The sequence below is a fragment of the Pararge aegeria genome, chromosome 3, assembly GCF_905163445.1.
Source record: "Pararge aegeria chromosome 3, ilParAegt1.1, whole genome shotgun sequence".
NCBI classification, from domain to species: domain Eukaryota; kingdom Metazoa; phylum Arthropoda; class Insecta; order Lepidoptera; family Nymphalidae; genus Pararge; species Pararge aegeria.
Window position 1 is genome coordinate 9179015 of NC_053182.1, and position 26637 is coordinate 9205651.

The following is a 26637-nucleotide window of genomic DNA, read 5'->3' on the forward strand; positions in this document are numbered from 1 at the left end:
TGCTATTTTAAAGGATATAAATAAAACACCTCATAGATTTGTTAGTTAGTCACAGATGCAGCATAAGTTCAGTGATAGTAGAATTGTTTTTCCAACCAAAATATCATTTCCTATGATATCTACTCACCTCCTCAACTACGATATTATGAGGTCCAAAACCAGGATTGAAAAGCTGGAAGAACATAGCAGGATCATCGCCGTCCATCCAAATACTCATGAGTATACACAGCAAGAACAAGATAATCTTCCAGACTGACATAAAACGGTAGGTAAAGTAGCGTGTGTAGTTTAGTTCGTCTTTGATTCTTGCCAGGCTCTTTATTATACCTATAACCATAAAAGACTTTTAAGACCGACCGTGACTTAATAAAAAGGGATTTCCTGTCAACTCATTTTTTTCTTTTGAAATCACTAGTGGCCATGTGATATTGCAAATCAAACGATTGCGTTGGTTAAATAATTCATATTTTTAATGCATGTAGACCTATCGCAGGCACTTATAAAGGGGTCATAAATATATGTTACCATTATTTTGAGGTGATGGTGATAGCTTCATTTGTTAACTTAAAATTAAAGCTAGGAGGGTTCCAAACGCGCCCTGGTGACACAAGAGCTCACAAAACACGTGTTTTTTTTTTGTTATCACCATCTCACACATTCATTAAAAATGTGATTTGATTTCCCCCCGAATAATTAAAATGTGCGAATACATTGTGCTGTATATTATAGGTACATATATCGTCGTTCGATAAAAACTGGCGCAAGTAACTAGGTGTATTCGCAGTTCGACAATGATATAGTATATTTCTTACCTATTGGACTCTGACGTGAAACGTAGTTTTCCCACCATCCTAAGGAAATACATAAGGCGGATATTGGGATAAGCCAAATAACTGGTTTGTTTTCTAACAGCGGCCAGACAATGAAACCAGTGACCTGTGCGACGATCGCAGCCATGTCAACAATCACTTTCATAAAACGTTTTGAATCTCGCGAGCTTCGGGACAGCAAGCCAAGGATCGCTGGTACAATGCAGAGACAGTTCGTTATCATAGCTCCTTTGACCACATCCAGTTCTGGTAATATTTTAAAGAATAGCAATCCCATTCCGATTGTATGCAGCGATTCCGTGATAAAGACCTGAAATTTAATTACCAAATTTTAACACTTTTTTATTCTAAATAGGCCCCCGCTTGACGACAATCTCACACAATGGACAGAAGATGTGGCATAACATAGGACGGGCTTGCCTAGTTCGCAGTATTTACTCTAGTTTAAAAGGTCAGGCCGTTCGCAACCCTAGCCATGCTGGTTTAACTTAGCCATCTTTGATTTACGCTCTAACCGTAACTTTGTGCTCTTACTTGATAGAGCTTAAAACAATAGCTTCTTACATGCAGCAACTTAATATATTTTTATAAGCTATTTTCAACGATGAAAACTCTGAAACATTGATCGGTTTTCACCCGGTTATCCCAGTAACCCGGTTATCGCGAATACTTTGTTTTAAGGACTAAGAATATAAATGTTAAAAAGTTATGTAGGTAAAATACTTACCACCATAAACTGTATATTAGTTGGTGTTTTCGAAGTTTTGAAGAAACATATTCTGACAGAACGTATTAATGTCCCTATTTCTGGAATCGCAAAGGCGGCCAGGATCGCCCACATCCAAGCCACCCGCTCCTCGTCCGGCAGACTGACTACAAATTGTTTATCCCTACCTGAAATTAAATAAGAAACAATTAAAATAAGGTTTTTGATTTTCAATTTAAAAGAAAACAGATCTTGGTCTTGGTTGGTAGTTTAAAGTTAACGTATTATTATTTATTTGATTATATAATTTAATTGCAGCGCGCCGTTTACCTAGAAGCAACTGTCTTACAAAAATAAGTAATCGTTCATCGTATAGTATTTTGTTTCGTTTTCCATTATGAGGTTCTGAAGCTAGAAGATAATCCAGAAAGCAGATTGCTGATTGTTTGCTTAATTTTCAGAAGTTTCAATATCTAAAGTTATTATAACTCTATATCTCTTCTATAATATCCTTTATACCAAATTAAGTCTCCATTTGGTACCAGCAAGAGATCTTGTTGTTATTATAAATGCAAACGTAAGTTTCTTCGATTGTTAAGCTTAAACGCCTTTAGTTTTCAAAACTAAAGGCGTTCACATAAATACATTTATAGACAATACACACATCGCCATCTAGTCCCAAAGTAAGCGTAGCTTGTGTTATGGGTACTAAGATAACTGACGAGTATTTTTTTATGAATATAGATAGCGAAATGTTTCGGGTTGTCAGGCATATAAAAAGGCAGGCTCATCCAGAAAAAAGCACTTGGGACGCAGTATTTCAGAAACAGGATTGAAAAAACATTGTAATAAAAGGACAACCCAAAATGATTGAGTAAATCTATATTAATGCGAGCGAAACCCAAGCGAAGGCAAAAGCTGGTCGCTAATAAATACTATAAGTAATAATAAATATCTTACCTAAATTTCTATTGCAATACGCTAACCGTTTGTCTTTCTTGAGTTGGGAGGTCATAAAAAGTACTGTGCCCTTGGCTATCACACCAGAACCCAGCACTACTATGAACGTGATCGTGTACGCCAGCACTTTCAGAATTCGAACTGTAAACTCCAGGCAGACCTGGGTCTCCATTGACCCACTGTCCTGCTTCGGTGGAAATTCTCTGAAGACGTCCCATCCTTTTGTTTCTTGTACCGTTCTTTGGCTGAAATAAAAAAAATGTATTTATTTAGACTATAAAATCACTGAAATTGGCCTTCCACTGCGACATATTATGTTTAGCTTGTAGGTAGCAATTTAATTAGGGATATTTATTTAATCACAAGGTTGGAGATTTAGTTAAAAAAACATTATTATTACAAGCAGAATTAAAGAGCGACTCTCGCTCATCTTGTCCTAATCCAAAGGTTGCCTGGCAGAGATCGTTACTATCGCTTAATAAGGCCGCCTTTTATATTCTACTTCTGTCTATGTATTTCTATTGTTCTTTCATTTTCCTAACTTCATAGTGGTGTACAAATAAAGAGTTAAATAAATAACCTTTTATTACCATCACGTAGTAGATGAAACAAAATTAAGAACAGTGATCTTTTTTAATACACATATTTACGCTGCCTGTATGTAAATCTGCAATTGTTTTTTGCGGGAATGCATGCTCCGGAATCTAAGCGGCACATGCGTAGAGCAATGGCGTAGAGAGCTGGAATTTCACCCCAGAACTAGAAAACGCAGCGTCGGTCAGCCCCCAAAGAGGTGGACAGACGGCATCAACCGAGACGCTGAGAGCCACTGGAAACAAGCGGCCCAGGACCGTGGATTTTGGAGCTCCTTCCTAAAGACGGTCGGTGGGTGTTGATTATAATAATATATATACAACATGTTATTGAAAACCGAGCTTTATTTAGGTACGCGTCGCGTTGCGTAAATACTATGCGCGTGTCGATCTTTTATCATCAATAGGTTTGACATAAGTAAACACTTAGAATGTTTTGAATTAATTTGTATGGAATAATAAATATGCTTCTTTTGATATAATATTTTTACAGGGTGATTCCTTATGAAATATTCTTATGTATCCTTCAATATAATTTCGTAATAATGTAGTATCATTCAAATTGATCAGGATGGGAGGAATTACAGCAAATTATAACTGTTTAATCTGTTATTTTATGTCAATATATTTGCGCATTGGAATCCTCCTGTTTGCTATTTGCTACAAATATTGGCTTATCGTGCATATTTCTGCACACGCTAATCACGGGCATTATACTAAACAGCGATGACCATCACGTGACTATTGGTCTTCAATGCTTATTAAATCAAGAAAAACAACTTTCACACGCGACCATGACGAGAAATATCTCGTGTGTTTTGTTAAGTAGATACACTTCCTTCCTCCAATATCCGGTATTTGGTGACCTCATAAAATATTCTTAAGTACGTATGATTTACAATTCGGGAAAGGCTATTTTATAGTAGTAAATTTAGCGTGTACTTATTTCAATCTTAACTTGAATTAAATAACTAGCAAAATATGATCTACATTTCGTAAAGGCAAAGTCAGGGTCGGTTCTTAAAAAAGACTGTATAGAAAGCTGTAACAATGGCCGAGTGTTTCAACACCGCGTTCTCGATTAGCCACTCGTGTTGTGTCAAAGGATTTACGTAAGGTACGAGGTGCTATATAATTTTTGTTGCGTATATAACGAACAATTACTACCCTTCCACCTCTTAGTGGCAGCGCAAATTTAGCTTGAATGCTTTTATTGCTTTGTTATAAGGTAGTTAAATGTATTTTGGGCTGAAATGTTGACTCGTTGAATGCATACTAATATGAAATGCAAAAGTATGTCTGCTTGTCCTACCTTTACGCCCTACCTAAGCAAAAAATCTACTTGATTTTTGGCATAGAGTTACTTGAAAGGACGGAGAGTAACAAAGGCATACTTTTTGTCCCAGGAAAACAAACGGTTAATAAACGCGGGCTAGTGATTAATAAAATCTACGGGTAAATATAGAATCTTGAAAAGCACGACGCGTGGATAATGTGTCAAGGGGTTTGCGTAAGGTAGCTTAATAAAATTTTCCTATATAACGCATAATTTCGTACAGACTACTCCGACTACTCTATATTTAACAATGTACCTACTGACTTTATCTATTTTTAATAATAGAAGAAGAAGAAACACTTTATTGCACGTATAACATACAGGAAAAGAAACAGTAAAAAAGTTTATTTTCTGTTTTTAAATAGTTAAAAATCGTGTAAGAAGAATCTGGAATGTGAAAAATTAAGCTACGGCTCTCCTACCGTCGATACCGAAATAAGTATATGCCTTTTTACATTAGCCAGGATATTATTGTTTCAAAGACAAAATAAAAATATTATTTTAGCATAGTAAATTATTATTATTAGTATAACTTGAATTTTAATAAACAGGTAGATTTATCGTAATAAGTAATTCGTAAAATAACATTCCGGAAGCTAATTAAATCATTTGTAATCGTTTTTGGAAACGGCTTTTAAACCGAATATACTAGGTTTATACCTAAGCTATTAGATTCACATTTTTGGAAATAGGTAGGTATCTATTTAACCTCATACTGAAGCAGGCTACCGAGGAGGTTTTAGTGGGACGAAATCTAACAAAAACGAATCTCTCTCTCCAAGAATCGGGTGTCTCTTAACACGTCAACAAAAAGAAAGAAAAGAAAAAAGAAACCAGTCAACTTTATCGTCATATTGCCGAAATAGTGACGTTGCTTACACTTAAAGCTATCTTAAAATTTTAGTGTCATGTTTCGAGTTTACACGGAGTACTGGTGACTGACGCGTTTCTGGTGATATATATATATAATATATATATATATTTTACGGCCTCCCTGGGCGCAGTGATAAGCGCTTCGACACAGTAAATTTAGCTTATATATTTACTGTGGCTTTGATTTGAGCCTTACCACCGTGCCGCCCAGAATTTAACAGTAGAATGCCGTGTAGTCAACATAGGGTTATATTTATCTAACTACTGTACCTCTAACAGGTTAGTCCGCTACTAGGCACCATAAGTTACCACCGGGTGACGTTGCAGTGTAGGGCAAATTTTAAGTGGAGTAAAAAAACTGTAGGAATAAGTAGAGCCTTATTATAATATAAAATGGACACAAGTATCTCCATTGATTCAATAATATATACACACTTGTATGGTAAACCAAGTGTGATACTTTTTAGTATAGGTCAGTGTGCTGCAACTTCAAGCATGGTTTGCTATTAGTTGAAAAATAAACGCGTTTCTCTGCTTAGTACATATAAACTACATACAATTTTCTATCGCGACTCACCTTTCTATCGAGATTTTTAAAGTCAGGAATACCTTTTTTTTATTTTATCTTTTCTATGAATGTTTTTTACCTACCCTTAGTTGAAATATCGAATTTATAGATTTGTAATGCATTAAATATTACGGAACCGACAACCTGTGACTTTGTCAATCGCGGCCTGAGCGCTATATTTGTAATACCATCGATGCCGAAATTAATATAACATGCCTTTTTTATCAGTCACAGTATACTTAAGCAATAATATTTTCACCTAAATAATATCAGGGCATGTACCTGTATATGCTACAATAATTACTGTAAATCGAATTATTGTTGTTGGCAACGTAAATGGGTTCCCCGTCCACATCCTGCCTCTCATAGTAGCTCTTGCGGTCTTGGTCACTCATTTTGACACATTACTATCCCATATAATGTAATCGAACACTGTTATCACACATCACTGGTTATATCACGAGAGATATTACAGCTAGAAATAACAAGGAACAAGTCCTCCCTGTTGGAATATTATTCAATAACTCATTGTTTCAATCAATCGAGGACAGACAACGGTGCGATCGCAATAGACACTGCTAGTGGCGGCACGCGTCTACCAAAGGAATCGGTGCGCGGTATCGCTGGACAAAATGGGAATATTAATTTTTGATTTTCGCAATTGAAAAAGACATGAATATGACAAGTAGTTTTTGCCATAGCCTTATACGTGCGTACTTCACACCAATTTTTTGTTAAATAATGAAATCTGTATGGTAAAATTTATCACCAGATTGTACCAGGAATTATAAGCCTTTAGCCAAATAAGACATCTGTTTTTTTTTATAAGATCAATTAAAATATATGGTCTAATCCAATGAGTCGCCAAGTTTGACATGAATTTTTCCTTAGTTTGGTTAAACCAAACCAAGTACAGATACAATGAATGGGAAGTATCTACTAATTAGATAAAGCATTAAACTAGATAGAGGTAAAATTAGTGGTAATAAATATTAATTAATATGACAGTTGTTCGTGAAATAAATGGGAGTAAGTACCAAAAAGTAACTTGATGTAGACATACATACTTTTTATAAGTTTTTTTATGTTTTTTATAAGTAATTTATAAGTTTTATTTATCATTTGTTGTGTTAATAAATATTTTAAAGGAAATAGTCAACCACTTTGTCCATTGTTTTCTATTCAAGCAACACTGTGCAGAGTTCTTCGTTCTGCGGCAGTGGGCACGTGAAATTATATCGCTTCGCTAATTATATTATTAAGTATAGTAAACTTATGTGAAACCAAGAGAAATGAAAGTTTCTTTTAAAAACGAAATTTATTAAGTAGATATTACAAGTGGTATATCCATATAAATGAAACACTTTCGACAGCTTGAAATAAAACTTATATATTTCATTGATTTATATGTTTAAAGTTAGTTAGTGTTTGTAGACTTTTTATATAAAAAGAGAACCAAATATTTATTTTTGTATCAAGTTACTGAATTAAATTAGTTAGATATATATTCGACCTTTGATACGAAGTTGAAGTGAATTGCCAAAACCTGTCTATAAAATTTCTTTACTTAAGTCAGTATAAGTAGGCTTAATGTCAAAATTTTAACATGTCTTCTTTTAGAACAATAGTTTTAAAACGAATAAAAACTCAAATTTTTAGAACATTAAACGCGTACGGTTACATAAATTATTATAAAAAATCGTCGAACCAAAGTTCCGCGGTGTCCTCTTGTGGCCTTTAACCTTTATAAAACATCGTTTAAGAACCTGCTTTGAGGTGATACTCGTGTAATTCAAAAAACGTGCATATAAAACAATAAATAACCTTAAATGAAAAATTTAAATGTCCCTCTATTTTTTTTCAACATGGGGCCTAATTTTGTCCATTCTACCCAGGCCAAATACGCTATATGAAATGTGAATGGCTGAGGGGTTTGGGATCCCGCAGACTTCTAGTATCTGCAGCACCAGCTCAAGTTATTATTTCTTGGGACTGCCACCGGAGTAAAATAACAGTCTACACACCTAATTTTAAATCAATAGCTACTGTGAAAGTTGTGAAGGACCTTCTGTCAATCAGGCAATTGGCTGGTTAACAGCCCTCTTTTTGTGTCGAGCCCATTCTCATACTTTATTGCCTCGACAACGCGCAAAAGTGATAATCAATACTGAGTCCAAAACAGATTTTTTTTTAATTTTTGTCCGTCTATCTGTCTGTCTGTCTGTCCGGGCATTTGCCCGGATTTAAATAAAATTTGGTATAGTGGTAGTTGATATTCCGGCTCAACATATAAGATACTTTTTATCCCGATAAACAATAAGTTTCCTCCGGAAAATGGGATGGAAATTTTTATCAATTTTACTTCATAGCTCCGTTAAATTTGAACCGATTTTAATAATTATTTTTTTATTTAAAAGTGTATACTATCAAGCATGTATGGTCTTATTTTAATAAGGATCTGATAAATATTGTCGGAGATAAAGAACATAACTCTTCACAAATTACTGTAAGTCGCAAGGCATATGGGAGAACGATCGAATGCATGCGTACCATCCTACTAATATTATAAATGCGAAAGTTTGTGAGGATTGATGTATGGATGTATGTATGTATGTACCACCTAAAATAACACGTAACAATGGTAGGTACATAGCTAGCCACGATGATTATGATCTGATACATCAGATATATTCTAGCTTCTCGGTTGAGTCATACGCGGGCGAAGTTCCGGGGGTCTGCTAGTGTAAAAATAAAAAGCGTTCCTAATTAGGAAAATGGTATTAACAAACATACACACTCACTGATGCCGAAAATGTATACCGTGTTAAACGAACAACAATCGTGGGTACTAAAAAAGGTCTTGACCTTCCCAAAATCACGATCCTGACCGTCCGCATAGGTGTAGCAGTAGTCTACTAGCTTGATGTCGTCATCACTAATTGCTACTCGATTATAATCTGTATGATAAGTTGCATAAAGCTCACTTGCACATTCAGCTATATAACGCAACATAAACAATAGATCGCTCAATGTCCCCACAGGTCACGAAAACTTGCGAAATCCTTGCCTGACTATAGAGTTCTTATGCCTTACACGGTGTAAACGCGAAAGACATAGCCCATTAACCAAAGTTTTACCAGATAATGGTGTTAATTTATAACTAGCTTCGTAACATCTTTTTTTCCAAAAGACAAGTCTGTGACAAACTTTTTTAACTTCACATTCATATTATGAATATGTTAGAAAGTAATCAAAAAGTGTATTTTGCGAGTGATAATTACTAATGTTCCCAAACATAATCGCTGATTGCGAGCCGCAATCGATCGAAAGAAAGAGCAATGCTTGTAGTTGCAAATCATAATTAAGAAGATCCGTAAAACAACCGGGATAACATATATATATCAACCAATTGCAATGAGGGACACAGCTCGGAAAACTAATGGACCTGAAGGGTCCGGAGGTGCTGCAGGGGTACCTACCGTAGAACACGTTGTGTTTTATGGTGCGTGGTAGACCTCCTACTGAATAGCCGATGACATCAGAAAACTACCAAAGCAGCCCAAGAACTCGAAGAGTGGAAATCGCTACGAGAATCCAGCATTAGACGTATATAGCTTTGATAGCGCATTTGGTAAGAGCTCGACTTCACTTTCGGGCAGCTGCGTTCGAATCCCAGCACGCCTCTAACTTTTCTCAGTTATGTGCGTTTTTAGTAATTAAAATATTACTTGTTTCAACGGTGAAGTAAAGCATCGTACAGTAGGAAACTTGCATGCCTGAGAGAACATAATGCCCTGAAGGGTATGTGAAGTCCACCCATCCGCACTAGGTCAAAATGGTGAACTACGGCCTTAGCCCCTCCTTATTGTGGGAGGAGACCCATGCTCGGTAGTGGTAACGGGATGATGTAATAATGTTGATGATGATGACTATTTATAACAAAAAAATTGCACTCAAATAAGAACCTACTGAATAGGTCCTATAATGACAGGAACGCCATTTATATTCTGTTAAAAGCACCAACAGTCAACTCGCTGCTACTAAAAATGTTTCAAGTAAAAGTTTAAATTGGAAAAGTTATTAGTATGCGAAACAGCATCTCAAATTCTCTTACGAAGTTCAGCGGTCAATGACCATGTCAAAAACCGACGCATGCACTCTCTTTTACCGATTCGCTTACGTACCTACATTATTTTGTCATTTCAAGTTTTCCTGTGACGTCATTTGTTGTCTACCGAAAAACATAGTAAACATAACAATTGAATTTATCCTGCAGAATTCGCTACGTTATTTTTGCTATAGTTTATTTTCATTAAAAGCTTGTTTCATGGGTTAAAACTTGATAACATGCTAATATACTGGCCAGTTGCTTCGTTAACAAATAAAATCAATTAAAGGAACATTTTGTTTTAATTATAGAGTAAGATACATAAATGAAATAAAATAAGTTACATACATATGGCATCTTTATTCGATATCAAGAGATGTGGATTCCTTGAAGCTTATGCTGCCTCTAAAAATATATCGGAGCGAATGTTTACGAACCAAAATAAACCTAAACAGCTAGGTAAGGTGGAACCCGTTGTGATCTAATATTCCTTGCACGCATGCCCTCGTACCTCGTAGGTACCTTTCTACTTTAGTAATAAAAATACCAAGCAATTATACGACTTATTTGCATTATGTTAAACGTGAATTTGGTTTGATAGGTTAAATTATTTTAACTGCCATTCGTTAAACTGGTGCGACTGCAGGCAATAAATTAATACCTACAGGTGACTAAAAATGATAGATTTGCAATTGAGTTAAAGGAGAAAATTGTAATATCCTTACTTAAATGAAGTGGCTTTAAACTCCATAATATAATAATTGAAATTGAACGGGGATTTTTAAATAACTGGTTGTCAAAATTACTTTGTAGAGCTAAGCCTCTAGGGTTCAAGCTAACTTTATACAAAACTTTGTAAAGATCGGCTTTGCTGTGAAGCCGTATTGGGGGTAACAAAATCTAATTCTTTTCTAAATTCTGCTTGAAACTGGGGGCTTTTTTGGGATAAAAAGAATCCTATGTCTATCTACAGGAAACAAGCTACAAACGTGTGTAGTTTCATCAAGAACGGTGCAGTGGTTCATCAAATGGCTGAAGCCGAAATTAGGTATAAAACAAAAACACTAGCATTTGTAGTAGATACCTGCTATGGATTATTTATTTTCTAAATGCTTGAGCAAATAAGAAGTGGATAACTAAGCCACTACAGTGTACGCGCGGAAGAAGTGGGGCGCAAAAATGTGGCGCACTCGATCGAAAGTTGTGTCGTCAGAGTTGACAACCTTGGCATTTGAGCGGGTTCCGGGCAACAGGCTGCGGTGACCGATCGAGCGACCGACCTCAGGCCTCTATAAAACCTATGAGTGATACGTTATTGATCTTTTGTATACCTTAATTAAGCAAGATTTTGTAAATAACACAAAGCTGATAAGCGGTTTGTAATGGAAACGTAGCACGCTAAAACTGAGTCTTCCAATTTTAAAGTAGGTTCTTGTACTTCCTACTTATGATTGATATGATTTCTAGGCATAAGTGAACTAGGGTTTCTATTTTACTTAAAAAACGGTAAAAACTCTAACTTACTGCTAAACATTTTATTTTTCATTATATAAGACAGTTAATGGTGCCAATTCTCTTGAATATAAATATCTAATCAAAACCAAATTGAGAATTCTAAAAATAGTGCTGTTCTTTTACTGGTAAACATTTCAAAAAGGACTTTAACTTTTGCCAATTTAGTTACTTTAAAGATTTGTATGCAGTATTGGCATCAAAATAGGTAATTTAATATTTATATAAATAAAATAAAAATACTAACTAAATTTAAAGATTCTTTATCCGAAACTTCAACGAATCAATAACTATAAATCTTAGTAATATTTTTACTCACGAACGCTCTTAAAATTTTGTCTATATCGGCTTCATATAAAAAGCTTAGGCTATATAAAAACCTGTTTCGGTCTTAGATACCAATGTTTGTATCGAATTGCCTGCTTTTAGGTTTTCAAAGACTAGTCAAAGTTGCATATTTTAAAACAGAATATTATTGCCTCCCGCCACTCCATTCACCACTTGAATAGCTATATGCACTTGTATGGCTCATATTATGCGCGTCACGAGATTATTATGTCTATGACGAGAAAATAGTAGACTAATAATTTTTTGTAAACCGCTTTGATTTCCTGGGATAAAAAGTAGCCTATGTCCTTTTAAATAACTTTGTGCCGAAAATATAGTATGTTGGTCACTTAGGGCGTGAAGGAAGCACAAACAAACATACAAACTCACTTTCAGTTTAATAATATCATATACTAAGGATTAGCCTGACTGGTCGTGATAAACAAAGGGATGCGGTTTTAATCGTACCTACCTACGTCCTACATTTTTATGGTGTCGCTTTCATTTCCTATAACTGCGAAATTAGATCATTTATATCCAGCCAAAATATTTAATTAGTAAATAAATACAAAGTATGTAAAGTATTTTTGGTTTCATATATTTTCTGCCTCGTTAGATTAAAATCTTATACCTACATTCGAGTCTGCTAATTAACCCGGTTCGCCTACTCAGGAATGCAACAGTGAAGCTAGCCACCTGTTTGTACATATTTTTAATGTCCACTTACACAACCGTGTAGTCAATGGGAATTTAATGCCTATCGAGGTGGTTGCGTGATGTTCCAACAACATTTCACGTTACGATGATTCCTAAGACTATTGACTCATATCATGTATATTTTACTATATATGCAAACGGCAATGACATTATATTCACTCGTATACTTCGAAGTCATTTGAATGGAAATCTGCGAAGGATTCAAGCATAAAGGTCTTAAAAAGTTTGAATACAGTCTGTAAATGTCAATTCAATCCCGGTACAATACAAAGTTTCATATTTATTTTTTATGTGCAATAAAGTATCTCAGCAAAAAGAATCTTCGACTACGGTGCAAACCTGAATGTACCTGCAACTAGCACTTCGTGTCTATTGATTCTGGTACTCTAGGTATGTATTTTTCTCCATGCATTTATACAAAGTGAAAATACCCGTGCTGACCTTACGAAGAAGGTATGTCTGCATGACGTGCTTACTACAAATGTAAAGCCAATGATATCATGCAATTGCTCTTTATGTATAGTCATAAATAAATATACGGGAAAAAAATAATGAGACTGTTTGGAAGTTTAAATTTAAGGATGTAATGTTTGTTTATATCGGTGCACTGTGTTGGGTAGCCATCGAAATAAAGGAGACATTTATTTGTATGGGTATCAGTTCGGTGAGTCATATTGTATCATCATCATCAAATCAACCCATTACCGGCCCACTATAGGGCACGGGTCTCCTCCCACAGTCAGAAGGGGTTAAGGCCATAGTTCACCTCGCTGGTCTTGGTGTAGATTGGTGGACTCCACGCACCTTTGAGAATATTATGAGAACTCTCAGGTATTCAGGTTTCCTCACGATGTTTTCCTTTACCGTTAAAGAGATATTTTAATTGCTTAAAACGCACATAACTAAGAACAGTTAGAGGTATATTATACTTACTGGGATTAGAACTCGATCCCCGAAAGTGAAGTCGAAGTCCTAACAACTTGGCTATCACCGCTTTTATATTGTATAAATTAAGAGAAAGCCATGTTACATCGATAATAGTTCTATCATTGGTGTTAGAAAATTGGCGGTACGGTATCCAACTAGCAGAGCACGTTGAGCCGCCGCCCCGGTCCAACGCTGGTAAAATTTGATATCAATCGGTAACCCGTCGTTTAGTAGTTAAACGTGCCTGAACATCAGAAATTTTGTGGAGTAAGTTAGTAAGTTGTTTAGTCGAGTCAATCCATTTCATTTTATTTTTCTCAAGCGAGTAGCAGCCCCCACAGCTCGTCCGTGCTTACTGGTTTGGCTAAACGCATCCGAACCTGTTGATTTGGTTAGGTAGTTCAGTAGTTGACTTTAATTCAATTCATTAAAAGAATTGATTTCATTGTAGGCTGTTCATCTTGCCAAATACAACTCACTCACTCGTAAACTGGACTCGACAACTGGGCAAACGATTTTTGGGCAGTAGCGAGTATTTTACCTACTAAATTACTTGATACTAGACTAAACTACTAAAATAGTGCGTACTAGGCTTCAAACCCTTTTTAATTGAACATACTGACTAGTAAGGAGATAATGAATGGATTTCTAAATTCAAATCCAGCACAATAGATTACATTAGCAGTGGTACTGCTCATATCTAAATCGTTCCCACAGTCTAAAGCATAAGAAGTGGGATGGTAGCTTGTCGCAATTTGGTTTTGCCTACTAAATAAAGCTTTACTGAATACTTTTAGTAGCTGCCAATAGGCATTGGAACAGTGTAATGGGTCTATTCTCTTTAATTCGCTCTCCTTCAAAAGAGGGGGCTTGTGTGATAAATGAGCTGAGATTGAACATTCAATTTATGACACTTCAGGCTGCTAGCAGGTCGCTAGGTCGATAAATGTAGAAATCATTATTATTATAATAAAGTTATGTTTAGGTTCGAAGAGATTGTTGCCGGTCAACATATTATGTCAGCATGTCTGAGCGAAACTTAGAAAGCGGTGATAACCCAGTAGGTAGGACCTCGGCTTCACTTTTGGGGGAGGCGAGTTCGAATCCCAGCACGCACCTCTAACCTTTCTAATTTACGTGCGTTTTAAGCAATTAAAATATCACTTGTTTCAACGGTAAAGGAAAACGTTGTGAGGAAACTTGCATACCTGAGAGTTCTCCATAATGTTCTCAAAGGTGTGTGAAGTCCACCAATTCGCACTGGGCCAGCGAGGTGGACTACGGTCTTAACCCCCTCTCATTGTAGGTTGAGACCCGTGCATTGTAGTCGGCGGTAATGGGTTGATATAATGATATTGAAGCGAAACTTTGCAAGATCTATTATTTAAATCTATTTAAGATTGCATACACATATACACTTGAGTATTAAGGCCCGGTCAAGTTCCGGGTCTCATCACTAATATGTGATAATGATTGTTAATGCCCGCCAACCCATATTGGAGCAAATTAATGGTATGACTACCATACTCCCTAACAGGCTACCCCGCCACTTACCACCAGACTGCAGTCAAGGGCTAACTTGTAGTGGAATAAAAGAAATAAAAAAAAATTGTCACCACCCGTCCTCTCCGCGCGGGTGTCCTGAGAGGCAACTTAAGGAATATAACGGAGAGCGGGCAGCATTGTCCTGTGCTACTACTACCACCTACTGCGATCACCAACCCGTCTGCCCAGCGTGGTGATTATGGGCAAACCCTACCGTTGGTAGTGTTCTTTAGTCCAGCGTTGGACTTTTATAGTCTATTGTAGAAGTAGAAGATACTGTTATTGGTATGCACTCTGCAATACCATAACCGAACCGATTTTTGTGCTATAGAAGTACTTTATTTAATTACTAACCTGCCACCATAAGTGTCGTTGGCGAGCGGCAACAGCTCGTCGTCGGAATTGTCGCTCACCTCCTCTCGCCGCGACTTCCCCCCTGAGGTCGCCATGTTTGTTTAACTGCTGAAACAAATTTATTAGAATTAAATCAATCTAATTTTGCCCAGTATCCTAAGGCGTACTCTACTTTTATTTATTCCACTACAATTTAGCTCGTCTGATATCTCATCTTGTGGTAATAATGACATAATCTATTATGGTAGCGGGCTAAGCTGGTATATTAAACCCCTCATTAATACCATTTCCACGCGGCATGGCATCGGAACGCTAAATTTCTTGGTGGGTCAATATTTCAGTGTTTTTTTCTATCTATTTTCCTTAGGTATATTTTTATCATTTGGTGAGCTTGAAACACGCGTTGAAGTCTTTTGCAAAGCGGTTAAATATAAGACCCTAGAACCGAGTTCTACCTAATAAATGGAATTTGTAACAAAATATTTTACACAGAACTATATATATATTTTAGAACAGGAGTGTAGATAATCACGGGCATAAATATATGTAAGTTTTGAATACGGAAAAGAACAAAATAATCATGTTAAATTATCATAGAGCAAAACTAACTTTCGTTCGAAACACAGAAGCTACAATTTATAATAATAAACGAGCCTCTCTTCTCCCTCTCTCTACTAAAACCGTCTCTTTACCCGGAATATAAAGTATACCATATCCATGTCCATCTCCAATAAGTTTAGTAGCTAAGATGTGCATTGCTTACTAATGAACAAGCAAACAGAGAACATGTTATTTTTAACATAATTAGATATGCATTACTTTTTTTTAATTTTCCCTAAATTTAAAATGTTATAACGATATTTGAATAGATAGCATCTATACAATGCAACTTGTTTATGATTTTTTTTAGACGACAATAATTGACAATGATCTTTTCTATAGAAGATTATTCTTTGCAGATTTATGGCGATTTTTATAAACCTAATGAATGGAAAACATACCTACTCACAATTGCAATTCCATTTTAGAACGTGATAAGGAATAAAATATAAGGATAAAATAATGTTGATCATTTATTGGTTTTTCTTTTGACATAATCAATAGATTATAACAATAGAACCGTAACTTGTCTGCAAACTTATGTCGTAACAATATTCACAAAGTGATTTAATAGTTCTAAGAAACATAATTTGCAATAATTATTTTAGTAGTTCTACAATATTATTTAGGTACAAAACATTCGATACATACGCACCTCCGTGTACAAGAAAGAAAGTAAAAAAAAAAAGTGGTTTTTTAGGATATCGATATCTCAGGACCTACTCGTACAGTGAAGCTGAACATTCCAATGAGATTACATGTTCGGTTATCCATTTACTTGTCGATTATTTATCTTTTGGATTCACTGTTTTGAATGCCTCAGAACATTAGATTTCAAAAAGCTACTAACTAACTGTACTGTAAAATGATTTCTTTAATTGATATCAAAGTGACCCTAAAATTGTATTTAAATTTAAAATTTTACGTTCGTATTTTTAGGTTATTTTACAGTTCCACGGAAGCAAAAACTTTCTGTATGTATGCCAGATGTAAATGTCGGTACGCAATATTATCCAAGATCGGCTTAGCTGCGAAGCTATGCATCAGTTCGAAGGGTATTTCTTTGACGTGCCCAGTTTCCTTTTTAAGCCTTTTTTTTAATGTACTATGAAAATATCGCCATCTATCACCAAAGTAAGCGTAACTTGTCTTATGGATACTAGGATGACTGATGAATATTTTTACGAATAATATACATAAATACTTATAATGCACAGAGAAACACTCAGACACTGAAAAACGTTCATGTTCATCACAGAAACATTTTTCAATTGTGGAAATTGGGTTCGATTCCCACAGCAGGAAAATCGCTCTTGGACTCAGAAAGCAGTAAAAGTGTTGTTAAACTGGTGGCGATAACAGATTGCATTTGCCATATAGATACAACCACAGAAATCGTTGAAAGCAACTGTAAATGATAAAAGATATGACATTAATTGATTGCATATTCAAAACATACCTACATATATCTAATAATAGTATGACAAAGCAGTACCTAAAAATACGTTTATCTTATAATATTTTTCCCCAGTGCGCAAGTTGGCCCAAAATAGAAAACAAACAAACTAATATAAACAGAAACACTTTGAAATTTATAATATTAGGAAGGAAACATGTAATAGTGGAATAAATAATAAATATCATAAAGTATTGCAATATATTTTTGTTTGTTTGTAGATGTCTTGTTGCATGTGTTTTTAGCTTAGAGGCGGGGGGAGCGTCGATGCCCGCAAGGTCAGCGACTTCCGCACACGCCGTACAGTAAACACCGTCTACTCTATACCCTATTCCCCACGCCGAATAAACTCCATACTTTTATATGCCTACTTATGAAACAAAGAACCAACACAAAGATATCGTATACGTCGGCTTCCTTAATTTTAGTCTCGAGAGCCACTTTTTGTAGAGTACAATACTCTAGAGCCACCATAAAAGGATTATCAGTTTCCTAGATGTTTTTTTTATAAAATTATTGGCTTTTGTCCTCGACTTTACTCGCAAAGAAATTGACCACGCTGCAATGGATTGTATAAAAGAAATCCACCACATTTTGTGTTCCCTCCAAAAGTTCCCTTGATATCGGGCATTATTACGCCCAATATTGTTTGATTTTTGGATTTAAAAAAAACAGATTAAATAGACGATATTTTTTAAGAAGTAGACATATTAGTTTTATTTGCATATTGTTATGAAATCCAAAATTGTTGTGTTCAGGCACATAATTCGAATTAAAACTAATAAGGCCAAAGAATAAATAATTTTGCATTTAAACAAAGACACACTTAACATAATAATAACATAATAAGTTTTTCGTCATAAGAACAGCATTTCCAGAGTCTGCTCAAGTGATCAACTTTGTAGGTACTTACCTACTTATCGAGCAGCTGTTTTGTTTTTGTCTCTTAAAATGAAGCACTTTAAGGTGATTTATACTTATTTCAAGGTCAAAGTTATAAAATAGTTTTTTTAAGCTCATTTTAGATTCAGAATAAAAGTCAATAGATTCCTACACTTAGCCTGTTTATAAATAACTCAATAATTATGAACCAATAAATATAATACATTTAAAACAGCTGAGTTTGACACCGATAGAAGAGTCCTTAAAAACTACTCAGTTTACTCTTTGCCATAGTACTCGTATGGTAAGATCTACGTATGCTTCTCAATCAATAAATATAAAATATTTATGTTTCAAATATGTAATGAATTAATGTCATATCTTTTATAATTTACAGTGCATGTTAACGATATCTGTGGTTGTATCTATATGACAAATGCAATCTGTTATCGCCACCAGTTTATCAACATTTTGACTGCTTAAAACGGTTATCGCAAGAAAATTATTACCAAATCATGAGAAAACTAGACCCTCTTTATTTCTCTATGGCAAGCTACACACTTCTGGCAGTGCATGAAATCCACCACTCAGCAGAGATATTTAAAAATAGAATTGCTAATTTTCTTCGAGCTGTTATTACAAGTAAATACAATAATGTAAACATGGGAGTGTAATCGAGCGTTTATAAATAGGTGTTTTGCATTCACTGTGCATTGAAAATCTCCGTAGATATAGCGCTGAGTAAAGTTAGAGCCGTTCGACTTGAGCTCACTTTCACTATTGGCGGCCGCCAGCTGTTCCCTCCTCCTCTCCTCCCCCCTATCATTACCTTCTAACTACCTTAGTACTACGCAACACTGCCTTACATTCTTAGCAACTAGTAACAAAATGCTCGGTACGATTTTAATCTATCTATGGTTCACTGGTACGTAAATAAAATAGATAAAATCTGTATTTCCCGTGGATGCCAGGTATCAGGGAATATCAAAAAAGTCCAAGACTTATACCACCACTTAGCTATCTAATTTTTCGCGTAATAATTATTTCGGAATCGGGATTTTCAGACCTCTAATTGACGGAAATTTATTATATTACATCTACTCCACCAAGTTCTTATAGAGCTATTTAGGCACAAGTATATGGCTATTGTTTGCAGGTTTAGTATCTACGGACAATTTAGTTAATTGTTAAATAAACATTTTATTTTACAAATATTTTTTTAAAAGGTGACCTTTTATAGATTGATCTGTGTTTCCGTTTTAATTTACTTTTGCTCCTTAAGACTAGCTTCAGAATTACGAATTGAAATCATAATAATTATACCTAATTTCTATACCCTATTAACAATCTCTGTTTTAAGTTCTTATAAAGCTGGTCTCCTTGCTAAACTGGTCTTCTGTTTACTTATCACAGCTTCACGTTTTATGGACTTTTATTGTTTGGATGAACAATGGATATACAACCGTTTATAAAAGAGAAACTTAGTTAAGGTTTCTTTTTGTATTTTACGCTTAAGAAGAATTTAAATCATAGAGGAATTAAATTTTTCTATATAACTAACTGAATGGCAAATAAAATGCGTCAATTCGTGCAAGTTCTTCTAGAGCCATTACATCAATCATAAAACAATACTCTAATAAAATATATCTGCTCTCAAAAATAAAGCAAATATTTATTGAACCATATTAAGATACATTAATTTTACCTTATCAAAAAAGTATGTATATGGCAAACATAGTTTTTTTAATCTTTACAATATTAAAATAAATAAAATTGCAGTGAGTGGTGAAAACTGCGTCTTATTAATCTCATATGATTATTTGATCAACAAAAGATTGCATAAATAAAACACACGTTTACATTTGTCAGTTTGTCCAGTATAGCTAACGCTCTTTAATATAATTATGTCTACGCGTTTCATCTTCAATTTCTTTGTGACAAGGCGCGAAAATTGTTAGACGTAACTATATCGTAGAGCGCGCCTTAGCGCCACAGGCTCATCTTTGGAACGGCTGAACAGATTATGATATGATTATGACTTTTCTATCGAAACAATTTTTTTATAGAATAGAAAAAAAACTAAAATTCTGCGCAATACAACTCGCGGTTAACAGTGATTCTTAAATAATGACTAATGGGGTATCATATATATAAACGTCACATACCTATCTACGTGTACGGATTACGACAGGTTTTGAGAGATACACGTTATGCGTGATATTATGACTCATATGAAAAGGTCTTTAATATTAAGTTATAGTTAACTTATGCGTCCCAAATAAGTTGTTTGTAGTGGTGTTAATTTATAGCGGCCCCTCCTGTATTACTTCTATGAGTAAGGTGTTCGTGTATAGTCGATTTCATTTACGTAATTCGAATTTTAATTATTTGTGGTACAACTAATTATTTATATATTATTGTACCTACAAACTTGAACAATTTAACAATTTATTTAGTTTTATTTCGGTAAATAGGTTATTACTAAAAGCGGTTTAGCGAGTTCGAAGCCCGGCACGCGCCACTGCTTTTTGGAAATATATGCGTTTTTAATTTAAGCAACTTAAATATCACTTGCTTTAAACGGTGAAGGAAAACATCCTGGGAAATCCTGCATGCTTGAGAATTCTCCGTATCGTTCTCAAGGGCGTGTGAAGTCTACCAATCCGCACTTGTCCAGCGTGGTATACTACGGCCTAAACCCTACTCACTCTGAGAGGAGACCCATGCTCTGTAGTGGGTGGAAGTTAAATGTAATTTCAAATTAAAGAAATATATACATATAATATATATATTTAACAAAGGTTTTTTTGCAATATTTTGATAAAAGAAAATAATGTAAATAAAGCTAGATTTAATTTTATATTTACTTTTACTACAATATAATTTGTAAGTTCCGTCAGAAATCCATACTGTGATAGAGCCAGTTATAAGAGAGAGCAAGGCCTTCAGCTAACTTTACACTCACGACAGTAATCCGAATTAACTATAGTATGACAAAATAAATATAAATATGCACCCATACAGTTATACCATTGTAGAGTATTCATTTATAAAGTCAATTTTAATTGATTTCTTTTAGACCTAATAAGAAGGTATCAACGGTAATAAATTAATGTTTACAATTCGCTGGAGCCCGTTAATAAAGACAAACGCGATAGTGAATTACATGATAAAGATAATATTACAGATCATGGGTATAACCAGTTGTTATATATCTCATTTCATAACGTAGTGCAACTGGGTTAGGACTAAATAAAACTATAGCTAGCCTGAAATACCTGTTCAATGTATTACAAATAAGCACAATAACATAGGCTATTATTTATATAAATAACTATTTATCCCGGGAAACGAACGGTTCCCACAGGATTTGTAAGAAAAGTAATGAAAGCGGACGGAAATAAAAACGGAAAAAAGCCAGTTTTATATAAGAACAAACCGTTTGCTGGACACCCATAAGGAAGCCAGACGACATCATACGCGGATACCGTGGCGTATAGTAATCTTTGCAAGACATCTCTGGAAGTTCATCGATTTAAACGCTGATCTTGATTTTATAAATTTTGCGGTGCATGCTGTGTATTGTAAAATAATTATTTGAATTTCGAATGAGAGATTAGGATAGTGAAGTAACTTGAAGGTAATATGTTACGAGTTATGACGCGATGCGAGGTAACGCGCGTGCGTTGAAGTCTTTTGTTAGCGATAATTATATATTTACATCACAACATTGTAGTACCTAAGGTACTACTAGTATTTAATAGGTACATATTAAAGTTTCGTGGGATACTTCTACTGAATATAACTACGCATATCAGTGCGGCATCATATAATATAAAAACCGCGAATAATTAAGTACCTATGTAATCTTAAACGAAATATTTTGCTTGAGCAACTCTTTGGTCTCGAAATAGTAGCCCACAATTATAAATTTTCGTAATAAAACAATTAAGCACAACTCAAAATTGAGTCTTGGACGTATTTTCTTCAAATAGTTACAAATTAGGCAATATCATTAATAGAATACTATGATAGATACCTACTACCTATTACTATCTAAATATCTTTCTCAATAATATTCATTAACTGATATCACTGAGACATTCATTATTTATTTTATAGAGTTAGTGGTATCTTTTAAGTAAGTGTCATTTCATATTTATTTTATTTTCTCATTTATTAGACTTATTGTCTGTTCAACTATCAACAGAAACTTAATAAATTATTTGTATACAGAGATTGAACCGTAGCGACATCTCTTTTGACCCAAGCTTCAAATTAATTTGTGTAGGCCTAATATAAGCACTTCTGGAACATACATTCTGTTTAATAAATAAAAATAATAAATATACTACGACAATACACACACCGCCACCTAGTCCCAAAGTAAGCGTAGCTTGTGTTATGGGTACTAAGATTACTGATGAATATTTTTATGAATAATATACATAAATATTTATAATATACATATAAACACCCAGACACTGAACAACATTCATGTTCTTCACACAAACATTTTCCAGTTGTGGGAATCGAACCCACGGCCTTGGACTCAGAAAGCAGGGTCGCTGCCCACTGCGCCAATCGGCCGTTTGTTTGGAGTGACTCTACCAACCGTTAGGGAGGAAGATTTGCAGATTGGCAGAGCTATTCAATACGTCTTTATGGTAAGATTGATTGGTTGTCGAAATAATCGAAGTAATTTTTAAAGAAAATTTCATAAACAAGCAACCATTTTGTAATTCACACTTGTAAATACATAATTTAAAAGAATTTTTATTTCGGACGGGTGTCAACACTCATATATCACTAAATCGTTTTTAATTAAATGCTACATATTAGTTCCTTGACTTAATATAACGAATCTGGTATAAAGGTCACAAACAAGATGATCTTAACATTTATTGTTAGCCTTGATTGCTTATGCGTGATAAAATACGAGTAAATCACTTAAAGTGCTACCATAATGATCATTATAATCAGCCTAGGAATCCCACTGGTGGGCTAAAGGCCTCTACTGCACTACAGGACGGGCTGCTGGTCGTTATTATTTTAAATTAAATGCGTGTTTGACGAGACACAATGGTGGGCATCGCAACGCTAATTTCTTCTCACCGTAAATTTTATAATTATTTTTCTGTTTTTATAATATGCTCATTGGATAATGTTAGAAATGTACATATGTTTAACAACTAAATATAATGAGAAGTTTTATCGAGCCACAATATTATTATCGGTACGTAAAACCGACCTTAATAAATTTTGTCAACAAAAACTTAAACATCAATTCCCTAAGAACTAATAAAATCACATCGCAAAAAACTAAATAGGTAGATCAACGAAATTAGATTGCGCAGATATTATTTAACTATTACATTAAATATGTTGTATCTCTGACTAAGTAACGTCAGTGAATTAACAGTATTGTTGTCGTTCACAGAAAATATTTAAATTAGATACTCTGTAATGAGGCATTGGCAATTGCGAAAGAAAACATTACTAATGAGTGCTATAATAGCAATTAATATTAGCGTGCGCTTTGAATGTAATTTCGTTTTGTAAGTGAACAACAGGTCGACTACGCAATGCATAATTTTTATTAATTGCATAATTATTGTGCGGAAATCGCAAATGGTTTTTGTTTCAGTGAGAACGACCCTCCAACGGAACCGGATATACGCGAGGTCTACGGGCGGCCACGCTGTCTTTTTCATATAATTATTATGTGATATGAAACAGGCTTATGTAACTACTACCTAATACAAAACTGAGTTCTTTATACCGAATAATTTTAATTTTAATCCTGTTTAATAAATGTATTTGGATTTTTTCAAAGATTAAAATAAGATCCATCGCGATAAGTAATAAAGTAGAGTAGGTTAACATACTTACTATATTTAATTACTTACCCGCGTTCTTCTTCAGAATATTTGACTAATCCCGTGGGGGCCATTTGTTTTCCTGGGTTAAAAAGTATGCCAACTCTGCCAAAATGGAGTCGATTGTTCGCTTAGTTAGGGTCTCAAGTAAGGACAAACAGACAAACACACTCTCGCATTATAATAAGGTTTAGTATGGTTGGATTATTTTTAACCCCTGCCGCCATAATATCTGGTGTTATAATTACTTTTTAAACTGGCTTTGCCTTCACAGTTTAGCTATGCTTTATGTATTCTGCGTCCAAAAGGATAATCCGAATTAAATGTCCGAATTTTATATTTGAAGGAATATTTAATCGCAGGGTTACTTAGCAAACCTTCAGTTTATTAACGTAATGTTTCTAAACATAGATCACCTCTCACATTACACGGAAAAGTAACGGATTAAGAGCTTAGACCTTGAATCTAGGCAAAGCCTTTGAAAGCTGACAGGGCTTATGTCATTTCTAAATAAGCGAAGATAGGTATTTATATTCTATTTAGTTAATAAGCACTCACCTAGGCAATTAGTAAGAAGTGAATAATATATACCAAAATAAGTGGTACATCCGACATCGCAGTATTGTTTTAGTAACAAACTTTGTCGTATGACAAATGAAGGTTTGAATTAAGTCTTCTATCTATAGAAATTCGTCGATTGCGAGGGCTACCCAACAACCCGTTAGCCCAACAACCCGCATTGGAGAAACCTATGCCCAGCATTGGGACGTTAACAGGCTAATGTTTATTACGGAACGTGGAACCAAGTCGGTAACTAAACGGGTATGTGACTTTTGAAGTTAGAATTTGGCCTTGAGCTTTCGAACCCAGGTATTAATACCAGATAATGTATTAGTATGTTAACAAATACTTAGTCACAATATGTTACATAAGCCCTAGTGGGTTAGTGAGTGGTGTAGGTAAGATCTATATTCCCCTCTCTAAGACATAGATGGCCCAGCACGTACTGAAGTGGGGCATTGCTAAGGTTGATTACGATAATCCTTTCATGTAGGTCTACGAGGCTTGAAGTGCCTACTTTAAAATCCTACAAATTAAAGGTATTTGACGAAAGTTTAAATTAATCTCTCATGTAAACAAAATTTCTTTGGTAACTATTTTTGTGACAGGAGTATATCATAGCCATTTATGTAAGTAGGTATAACTTTCGCTCCTAATACCTAATATATTAACGAATTTTTGGTCATTTATGTTCGCTGTTAAAAAGATATGTCAGTTTTTTAAGAATCGTTACTTTATCAAGGTTAGTACCGTCTACACACACAAAGAGGTGGTAGGAACGAGGAATTTACATAAAGTGAAATTTTATTAATATGAACAGCATATCATTAGTATAATTAATAAGGAATTCCCTCAGTACTAAGTTTCTCACTCTTACTTAAGCGATACCTACACCTCTACTTCCATTCACTTTTGTTTGACATTGCAGAAATAATAAGCGTAATGGTAAATCGGAATTTAAAGCAATTTGAGCTGTAAAATGTGTATTAGTTACGAAATGTCAACATTTAACCCACTTTGAGACATAATAGTAAGAGTTTTTGAAGCCACTTCACACTTTCGAAAGGGAAACTTTACTTGATATTTCTTGAGATAGCAATTCTTTATTATACTTCACCAACCGTGTTTAACTTACTTTCTCATTTAGTTTACTAATAATATTTTATATTGCGAATAGATACAGCTTAAGTAATTCGATTGTCTCGCATACTTTCGCAGCTGATCGCGTAACCTCGAACAAGAAAAGGTCACACAAAAGTTTCATAAAAAATTTACCAATGAAATAGGTTCACTGGAAATACTTACGTTCTATTCCAGATGTGTGTAAAATCCGGATTTATTGTTCACTTCACTATATTTTAATGGTTGGTTCACACTCGCGGATCGCGCGCATGGTGCGTGAGTGCGGTCGATCGGGTCGCCAAGCGAACACTGCGCCCGCGTCGAACTTCCAAGTCCGCTAGCAGTCAGTCGTTAGCCTTTTCTTCTGACTCACGCAAAGGCTTTTATTTCATGGGTTTTTCTTTCTAGTCACTTGACAGAGATCGAAAAAAGGCGTTTTATTTTCAAATTTATATTAGTTCAATGTAACAATTACAGAGATGGAACAAAGAAAATAAAAAAGATCAAAACATATTGAATTAGCAACTTTTTATTCTAAAATTCGTCCCTTAAAGGGGTAAAACGGTAGTTAAATTATTTATGACTAGCTGTTGCCCGCGACTTCGTCTGCGTTTGATTTATTTTTTTGATGTGGCATTAAAATTAGTTGTAGTTCTAAAAAAAATTAAAGTATTCAGTATCGCTAAGCCTTAAATGAGGGGTTTGCTGCTGTCCGCTGAGGAGTTCTGTCCTCTATCTCCAACCACAGTTTGGGCACAATTAAACCCATATAACCTGTATA

General features: G+C 34.8%; 1 protein-coding gene across 1 annotated transcript in view; it reads right to left on the reverse strand.

Moving 5' to 3' along the window:
- Nucleotides 1–26136, reverse strand: part of LOC120636993 (chitin synthase chs-2) — a 36424-nt gene extending 10288 nt beyond the window's left edge. Inside the window, exons 1-6 of the mRNA XM_039908572.1 lie at nucleotides 26040–26136; nucleotides 15357–15461; nucleotides 2497–2741; nucleotides 1558–1724; nucleotides 813–1140; nucleotides 128–327 (exon numbers count right to left, since the gene is read on the reverse strand). Coding sequence (XP_039764506.1) covers nucleotides 128–327; nucleotides 813–1140; nucleotides 1558–1724; nucleotides 2497–2741; nucleotides 15357–15451 — 1035 coding nt within the window. The 5' untranslated portion in view covers nucleotides 15452–15461; nucleotides 26040–26136. The remainder of the gene's footprint in view (nucleotides 1–127; nucleotides 328–812; nucleotides 1141–1557; nucleotides 1725–2496; nucleotides 2742–15356; nucleotides 15462–26039) is intronic.
- Nucleotides 26137–26637: the final 501 nt, after the last annotated feature.